Source organism: Seriola lalandi, unplaced genomic scaffold, assembly GCF_002814215.2.
Source record: "Seriola lalandi dorsalis isolate HSWRI2012SDOR001 ecotype SW California unplaced genomic scaffold, Sedor1 jcf7180002054654, whole genome shotgun sequence".
Lineage (NCBI taxonomy): Eukaryota > Metazoa > Chordata > Actinopteri > Carangiformes > Carangidae > Seriola > Seriola lalandi.
The window spans coordinates 489,232-499,191 of record NW_019525207.1 but is presented as its reverse complement, the minus strand read 5'-3'; the positions used below and the strand labels follow the sequence as shown (position 1 = coordinate 499,191).

At 36.2% G+C, this 9,960-nt stretch overlaps 1 protein-coding gene across 2 annotated transcripts; it reads right to left on the bottom strand.

Moving 5' to 3' along the window:
• Positions 1-4,666: 4,666 nt before the first annotated feature.
• On the bottom strand, positions 4,667-9,537 carry LOC111665560 (uncharacterized). Of its 2 annotated transcripts, XM_087177792.1 has the most exons (9): positions 9,375-9,537; positions 8,757-8,846; positions 7,588-7,644; positions 7,153-7,215; positions 6,494-6,562; positions 6,199-6,261; positions 5,567-5,691; positions 5,350-5,450; positions 4,667-5,161 (listed from the first exon to the last, which is right to left on the bottom strand). In XM_087177792.1, the coding sequence occupies exons 1-9, from the start codon at positions 9,505-9,507 to the stop codon at positions 5,008-5,010; spliced, it is 855 nt and encodes a 284-aa protein (XP_087033918.1). In that variant the 5' UTR covers positions 9,508-9,537; the 3' UTR covers positions 4,667-5,007. The 2 variants fall into 2 exon arrangements, with proteins under 2 accessions (XP_087033918.1, XP_087033919.1); XM_087177793.1 differs by lacking the exon at positions 7,153-7,215.
• Positions 9,538-9,960: the final 423 nt, after the last annotated feature.

The following is a 9,960-nucleotide window of genomic DNA, read 5'->3' as shown; positions in this document are numbered from 1 at the left end:
ACTACCTGATATGTTGCATGTATGTTGTCAATAAACCTATCCAAAGCAACAATATGACATACTATATCATTGTGAGATTACATAGAGACTGTGACAATTTGAATATCTTAGATTATTACGCTGAGTATGGAAAAGAAGTGAAACATTTATTATAAAAAATACATATGAGTGACACAAAACTATAACACATCTGCTCAAAACATTTTCCTAATACAAATGCAAATACTGAAAATTAAATAAATGTATTAATAAATAGCAGTTTTTATCTTCTATGTCATTGTGGTGCAGACAACCGTTTTTTATTGATACATTATTGATACATTGATACATAGATTTTTATTGATAGTGTTGTCACACTTCATTTGTAAAAGGATTTTCAGTTCACCCAGTGCATTTAAAGGCTGTTCTGCTTTTTATTCATTATGGACAAATGGTCTCATCTGTAAACACTACAGACACATTGATTTAAGAAATATTACAACCATCTGTTTTCTCTTAAGTTTTAATTAGATTGGAGTCTACTTAGCCTCTAAGACTGATTGTTTTTGGGAAGTGGCACCTGGGTATTTTCTGCAGCCATGATGTTCACACCTGTTAAAGGTGAACCACATTGTTTTGACTAACATTTTTTTCTCTGTGCTCACTATGTCCATAAACGCTTTGAAACAAATGATATAGTTCCCTGCTTGCCACAGCGATGCCCCCCCTAAATATTCATGCCTCTCTGTGATTTCATTTTAATAAATGGTCAGGGTTAATTATGTAGATCTCAGCACAATCAAAAGTACATAATGGTTCCTCTCATTTTATATCTAAGGCCAAACCTCAGCCGTAGCTGGAGGCTTAATGTTTTCGGGTTGTTCATCCCATTCTTGTGAACATTAAATTTGAGGAACGCCTTGAAGAAATTTTTTCAAACTGGGCAGAGACATTTCCTTGGACTCAAGGATGAATTGGTTAGATTTTGCTGGTCAAAGGTCAAAGGTCAAGGTCACAGTGACCTCAGAAAATACTTCAAACAGCAATTATGAAAAATTTATGAATGATCTCTTGCCTCTTAAATTTACACTTAATGGTAGTTGGAAATTCACACAATAGTACATCACTGCCACCTGCTGTTTGTGCTGGATGTTACATAAACTGTACATTGCCTTTTATATCATTGTCTCCCTGGATAGCTGACTGTTGTCACCCGGAGTCTTTCACACTTTTTTCAAATAATTTATTTTGTGATCAAGGAAAAACAGATGGGCTAGGCAAATTAAAACTTCACACCTTGTATTTCTATTTAAGGCTGCAACTAAAGAGTATTTTGATTATCTATTAATCTATTGATTATTTTCCATATTTCACTGCTCCTACAATGAATGATTAAATATGCATTATTTATATCTAGATTTAATATAACAAATGACCGAACTCCAAAGTGACGCTGGTATAAAATAGAGAAAAGCAGCAGTGACTTTATACGTGCTGTGCCCAGAAAAATATTGAGAGTTTTGCTTGATAAATAACTTTAATGGATTGTTTCATTTTTTGTGGTTTATGGTCATTAGTTATTAATGAACAGTGCTGTTCAAGAGTTAGGGTTGGGTTCACTCTTCATTAACATAACCAACAGAATGTAACTGTAAGTGAATTCACACAACTGTTTGCACTTTGCACTAGTACAGTATTATATTATAACATAGATTTATGACCTTACAGAAATAAGTTGGCTTTCGTTTGACATATAATTAGTTTTATATTCAATATGATGTACAAATATTACAGAAGGGGTCATTTCAAATGGTAATCTGGTAAATGGGATGCCATTAAACTTGTCAGGCCGAGACTCCAAGCAGGACTCAGATGCAGAGATTTTGAATAACAAAAAGGCTTTTATTAAATCCACCGGAGACCTCAGACAGAGTGACAAACAAATGGCTATAAAAACTAGACACTAAACTCTGAATCCTGAGAAACAAAAACACTGCAGGAGGAGGAAAAAACTCTAATCAAAAGAAACAAATCGATAAACACAAAACGCTCCGAATGGAGGAAAAACCGAAGGACTATGAATCTAAACTATGGAAAGAATTAACAAACAAAAAATCACTCGTTAACGAGGAAAAACAAAGGGCTATGAACCTTAGCTATTGGAAAATTTACAAACAAAAAATCACTCTTCTAGAGGTATAAACGGCTTACTTGGGCAACTACTATGGCTGTGGACATGGAACAAGGCTCTGGTGCAGGACAAGGACGATGACACTCTGGCACAAGACAAGGGGAACACAGACTACTTAAACACATGGAGGGAAATAGGGGACAGGTGGAAACACTTAGGGCAATCAGACTGAGACACATGAGGAAGGGCAAGTGACCTGAAACAAGAGGAGATTTACTTTTCAAAATAAAACAGGAAATGACAGGACAAAACAAACCCAAGACAAGACACCCTCACCACGGTGTGACAAAACTATTGTAATGCCAAAGGTTGTTGAACTGAAGAAGGAGAACACAGCTACATACATGACACATAAAAACTGCACAATCTACTGTGCATTATTGTGATATTAGGTAAAAATGCTGTAGTAGATTCAATGGCAGTAAAGAAATGAATCAATGGCAGTAATGTTTCCTAAACTGCAAATAATGAAAATGTTTCCCTTAATGTGTAACTGAAACTAATGCTGTCTTATTTTATGCTTATAATTTAAAGTTATTATTTGTAATGTATGTATTTTATGCACAACCTGATCAATATGTTCCCCTGGACAATTCAGTCACACTTTATTTTACACCAACAAGACATCACAAGCTGTACTTTGTACTATAAATAATATGTTTAGACAGTAAAAAAACCACAGTCACAGCCTCACTGGACTCCAGTCTGAGCTTGTTCACATGCTGCAGGGATTTAATGAACTGTCTTTCCTTTTTCTTATTCCTCAGCGCCGGCTATGGCCAGAGCCGGAGGCAGATTGTTTTCGGTTTGTCCATCCAGAACTCCTCAAGGGAATCTCTTCAAATGTTGCACAATTGTCCAACTGGACGCAAGGTAGAACTGATTTGACTCTGGTGGTCAAAGGTCAAAGGTCAAGGTCACGGTGACCTCAGAAAAATACTTTTTAGCCATAACTCAAGACTTCAAACAGCAATTATTTCACACAAATGGTTAATACTTTATATGACTATAGATGAAAAGGGAACCTGAAACTAGTCTGAGTGGCGGAGACGAGGCGGTAATTCTAATTATCTGAATGATCTGTTGCCTCTTCCTTCTGGTGCATTTGCCTCAGAGGTGCGAATCATTAGTTACACGATCTTTAGATAAAGGATGCCACCACTAGATTGTTAAAATATCTGAGGCCTTGCAAGTTACTTACTGACACTCTTAAATTCGAGGCACAACTGTTGTAAAAGTTCAGTCATTCAAAAACAGTCATACACAACACTGGAATAACTGCACATACATCTATGATACAGTACAGACTGAAGTGACAGACCAGAAACAGACTCAGTGAACACTAACTCAACATTTAGACAGCAGGCATTAACAGCAGTTTCCCACAGAATAAGTTAGAGGATGTGGACGATGTGGGAAACCTAAACTTCCTCCTTTACAAAGAAGTGCTCTTCATTTAGAAGACTGTTTTAAATTAAATGTTGAGAGTAAAACCTGAATTTCTTCACCAACTGTAAATAATGAATGAAAAATACACAATTGTTCTGGCTGAAGCAAAATTCCACAACAACACAAAATGGTATCTGCTGCAGAAACACAAAACGAGTCATGAGCCGTAGAGTTGGAGGGAAATTAGTGATCTGTCTGAAACAGGTGCTGGCAAACAGAGAGAACTGATCAGTTCCCTAAAACACAGCAGAGGCATGTGATGTTAACAAGTCTCTTATATCAGGACTTTCTGTATGTCTGACTTTTACATCACTAATATGCACAGACACCTAGTGCATTTCAAATGCCGATTTCTGATCCATGTTTGCCTCATCTGTTCATGTTTCCATCTTTGCTTCTTTCTCCTGCCATGTTCAGGATTTCAAGCCAAGCGATAGTGATCAAGCCAACACAGATTTAAAGGAAGTGAGTGTCATGGAGAAGTTACAGTCTTTGGAGACATTGGAAATATCACATGTCACACAAAGCAGATTTTGATGGACAACAACTTAAATTGCCATTAAGGTACTGTGATATACTTCTGATTGAAAGGATAATAATAATATATCAATTATTGGCTGTATATGGTATACTCAAAGAGGAAGGTGATGCATTTTACACCATGTCAGGGAAACAAAGTACTTTTTCAGAACTTCAGATCTTTTATAAACCAGTTATTGAACATAGAGAGTTGTTCATTTAATCTTAGTATGCATAGGTTAATTAGGTTTGAGTTAAATGGATTCATAGATACACTTTTAAGTTCACGGTTCACTATTTAGCTTCGCTGTAATTAAGTTGTAATGAGTTGGAGGTAGACATCTTTTTTTTCTAGCAGTAGTCCTCACAGGAAAGACAGAAATGGGTCCCATTGCAACAGCACTGCAAAGCTAAGCATCAGTCGTGGTTGCACTACAGCATGTTCTCGATGTGAGGCGACAGTGCTAACCACTTTATCACTATGCCAGCCTATACTGCATGATAGAAAATTTTATAAACATTCAGTCATTGTATGAGGAAGTAGCAGACATTTATTCAGAAATGAATCAAAACATGCACAATACATTACACCCTTCATTATTCTTTGCATTATTTTTTGCAAACAAAGCAGTGACCACAGTTGGACATCTGTTCCTGTATGTGGCCACTTTCCCTGCAGCACAGTAACAGCATCCACACAAAGCCGACCGATCTGAAAACATTTATATATAAAAGCACATATGAGCATATTCAGGTTGTGAGGACGTAAGTCCACAATGAAATGCCAAAACAATAGGAACACTTTCTTCTTGGCAATGATTGGATTGTCCTGGGTTTAACAAAGACGTCTGCAGAGTTGGGATGCTGAGTTATGGAGGTAATTTAATTTCACAGATCCAGAGCTTTAGATTATCACATGATAAGTCATTCCAGTTATTTTCCAATTGATGCATCATCACTTCTCCACAGTTTTCAGCTGTGTTTCCAGGGCCAATATTGTTAGGCTCATCACTCGCCCAGTAGCTGAAACCAAAAAACAAAATATACATTTTTATAAAGAACACAAGAAACATTTCCTCTGCCATGTTGAACAGCACACTATCAGTTCAAATGTAATGAATTAGAAACAGACTTTGATCGCCACTAATACTATTTTTAACACAAGAAGATTTAAAGCTTTTTCTTGCTTAGAGACTGAAAAATGTGTGAACCTTGTTGTCAGTGGAGTCCCATCAACCCATTTCCATGTCCCCTCTGTCTCACTGTCAGTGAGTCCAATCCACACATTCTTCTTCGACTGTCTCGTGAAATCCTTTTTATAGAGAAAATAACCATCAATAACTTAAACTTAACTTGATTCCATCCTCCACCTCAGACAATGTGCGTTCATCAATGTGTTTTTAATACGTACACATAGACATACTGTACCTGTTCTTCTTTGCTGTTGATAATCATCAGGTCTGCACCTTTTTGAAGACAGTCATTTCTACTGTCTTGCCAGGTTTTCTTGGTAGAAGAAATGTAATAGATACTATCGCTGAAATACACCCATCCTTTTTGAACATAAAGACAAACAGAAGCATCTCATTAACAACAAGAATTAACAAATTATTTCTCATTGGGATGAAAGGGAGATTTGTTATTTGTGTGTTATAAAAGGGGAAAAAGTAAAAGCTACTGCTGCTGTATGGTTGAACTGTTATGATGTCCTGTGCTCTTAATTGAACTGCCTTTGTTCTTTTAGTGAACAATGAACCTTAATCCAAACTAGTCTTTATTGTATCATCAAGAACCTGTGACACCACGGTGACCTCAGTATATCTCCACTAAACATCAAACCGAGCAGATGCCTGATGCTACAGAGTAACTTCAAACACTGTGTTTCAGAAGCACAGGCAGAATAAGTGTTCACTATTCATAATCTTATTTTATTATATATGGAGAATATTGGCACTGACAGGAGCTGACTGTATGTAACACACACATATTCTCCCAATGTCCCACTCATACATCTTTGGATCATTGATTATTGATATAATTAATTTCAACCTCATACTCACCTAGGCCTATCAGGATCCTCTTCAACTCATCTCTCTCTTCAGTCAGGGAATCACGCTGTGAAACTGTCATTTTAAGTGGAGAGGTGACCATTATTTTCTCACTCAGTCAGTTATGTTCACAAGCAAACACTCACTTCACTTTAAAACTGTGCCACTTTGTTATTGATGTGGAGAGAAACTAACTAAATGAACTAGAATATTTAACTGGGAACTTTCTAAGTAACATAACACTTATGACTTGCACGCTGTGAAATCCAAGCTCTTCTTACTGATGTAGTTTGATCATCATACTCACCAGAGGTTTTCAGCTTCCTCTCCAGATCATCTCTCTCTTCAGTCACGTTTTTACATCTGGCTTCAGTATCTGAAACAGAATTTCATGGTGTTTTACATTAATCCAACCAAAGTTGGAGAGATTCATTCAAACAATCCACATTAACACAGATTTTGTATAGGCTAATGCAATAATCTATCAATCATAAATGGTGTAATTTCAACACACTGTTCTCTGATACAGCTACAAAACAAGACCAGATGCCACCTCATAATCTGTGACTAAATGTGTTCTGTGCTGTAACATGGTTTAGTGGCTGTTAATTGAGACATTGGTTTAATCTCACTTTTAAGGAAGTTTGACATGTTGAGAAATACATTCGTTCACTTTCTCATTGAGAGTTAGATTACAAAATCAATCACACATATAAAGAAAGTGATTATCTTAGCCAGGATAAAGATTACAAGCAGTTCATAGAAACAACAGGTAAAAATATGTCAAATAAAATAAGAAATGTTTTGATTCCTCCCTGTAGGTGTGTAAAAGGAATGTTTTTTGATGGATTTACAAAGTCATCTACAGATGCTGAAGTAACAACTTGGACTAGTGATTGTCCAAAACCTATAGTTTCTTTCAGATCTGAGCTCTGATTGTTGGAGTAGTTTCATCCTCAAACTTACCAAAGTTTATCCTCTTCAACTCATCTCTCTCTTCAGTCACGTTTTTACATCTGGCTTCAGTATCTGAAACAGAATTTCATGGTGTTTTACATCAATCTATCAGGTGCATTGTTGGTTTCCTCTAGTTGATCTATAATTAATAACTGCACATATTATAAACCACACAATGTTTTCTGTTAACATAATGAGTGAATGTTGTTCATTTACATAAATTATGTGTTTCAGGGCATGAGTGTAATATGAATGTTCAAAATCAAAGCCACTTTAATTGTCTCCTTTTTAAACTTTACAACAGTGGATTATTGTATGAGTTATTTTGTTAGTGACTGGAGCTATCATCATATGTAACTCTTGTAACACAAATGTGCCCAGTATTGTACTTGAAGCCTTTTGGATCCAAAGCCATGAGTATTGGAGCAGTTTCATCTTCATTACCAGAGTTGATCCTCTTCAACTCATCTCTCTCTTCAGTCAGGGAATCACGCTGTGAAACTGTCATTTTAAGTGGAGAGGTGACCATTATTTTCTCACTCAGTCAGTTATGTTCACAATCAAACACTCACTTCACTTCAAAACTGTGTCACTTTATGTTATTGATGTGGAAAGAAACTATTATCTAGTCAGGTTTTTACATCTGGCTTCAGTATCTGAAACAGAATTTCATGGTGTTTTACATCAATCTATCAGGTGCATTGTTGGTTTCCTCTAGTTGATCTAAAACTCTATCTTTAGCTTTATATATGCTGAAAACTGTGATTTCACTGAATTAATCATTCATCATTCTTTGAAAAATGACATTTATACAATAAGCCTAATACATTTTGTAGTAATCATAACTGCCACTGAAGTACAGCTCATTGTCTTTTTCATGAAACCAGTTTGAGGAATTTGCTTTCTGACTTGGTGCCATTAGAAAATGGTAAATTGTGGCCATAAACCAACAATCATTCAAACAATGATTGATTGATATTAAGGGGCCCAAAGTCTGCCAAGAAAAAATTCCCCACACCATTACACCACCACCACCACCAGCCTGGACTGTTGACACAAGGCAGGGTGGGTCCATGGATTCATGCTGTTGATGCCAAATTTTGACCCTACCATCTGCAGCCTCAGCAGAAATCCAGATTCATCAGACCAGGCTGCGTTTTCTCAGTTTTGCTGAGCCTGTGCGACTGTAGATTCAGATTTCTGTTCTTGGCTGACAGCAGAGGAACCAAACATGGTCCATATACAGCTGTATGCCAGAGGAGTGTTTATATTACTGTGTGCTAAAGACAGTAATTCTGTATACTTGAACTCTTAATTATTTAGGCTTAATAAAGAAGACCTTATTTAATACGCTGTGTAGTTAGTAACAGAAATATGTGTCACACTTGTAAGATTTTGATTTATCTTCAATTCAAGATCATTTATCTCCACATGTTTATTTCAGACCAGACAACTATACACTCCTGCACTGTTTATACAACCAATTTGTCAAGCAATTGTCATAGCCTGTATGTGTAAGCACTGAAAGTGTGGTGGTAACCCACTACACTTTCCCGTTGTTTCAGAGGTGAGATGTCAAATTAGAAACAAAGATGCATGTTAGGAAGACTCACAGAGAGCAAGACACAGGCAAATGTTGAGAGTCACTTGCAGGATACACAGGAGTCCAAAGGTCACAGCAACCAGTCTGTACAGTTTTATTCCTGTGACACACACACACACACACACACACACACACACACACACACACACACACAAATTTGATCAAACTTTTTAAGTTACATTGATTTACATGAATAATGAGACATAGGCTACCCCTGACCTTAACCTTACTCCAACTGCAGACTGATTCACTAATGTTCCTCACATAATCATATTAGTTCACATCCGATGAATATAGCATGTATTAGGATGTGAAATTATGGCAACATTTACACATACAGTTGCAAATACAGTAAATTGGCAAATTATGACCATCACAGCTATATGAAAATAAAATGAAACATAATAATAAAGGATCACAAGATGCAAAAATGTATCGATGTTCAATGTAAAATCAAAAAGTTGTAACTAAAATAACATTTAAGAAATATCTGCATTGATGATTTTTCCTTTTTAGAATTCATTTCTAAAATTCAAATTTAGTATTAAATGCACAAGATAAGATCATTATGAAGATTGTTACATATGCTGCACTTATGTAAATCAACCTCAAAACATTTCTGCCTCACCAAGTGCTGCAGCTGGAACGTTACTGTCTTCTCCAGAGCGGCTCTTTAATGCATCATTCCTGACTGTGGCATCGCGGAAGTTTTCATATACCATAGACATCTCAGATTCGTCTTCATAGGTGACCATCTCCATATTTCACCCACTGGTGAGTGATCAAGCTGTTGGTGAATTGTGCTTAAATGGTATAATCTTGGAACTAAATCTTTGTGTTCTTCCTCATTTTTCAGGAAGTTGTCTGTAGTAGAAGGGTTAAAACACACTGCTAGATCAAAACCACATTAGCTCGTCTAAGTTCAATACCATAAATAACCACCTCTAAAATAACTTTAGAGGTTTCATCTGGATTTTCACATTCACACTCCTCCTTCAGTAACACTGTAACACAGTAACTACCTCATGTATATATACATATATACATATATATATATTTGTGTGTGTGTGTGTGTGTGTATGTATTTATAAATTTGTACTTCTCTCTCTGAGTGAAGACAGCATGTTTCTCACAGGAAATTATTCACTGAAAGCATAAATGTCAATATAGTGCTAACCTCCAATTTGTCATAAACTACACTTAATACATTTTAT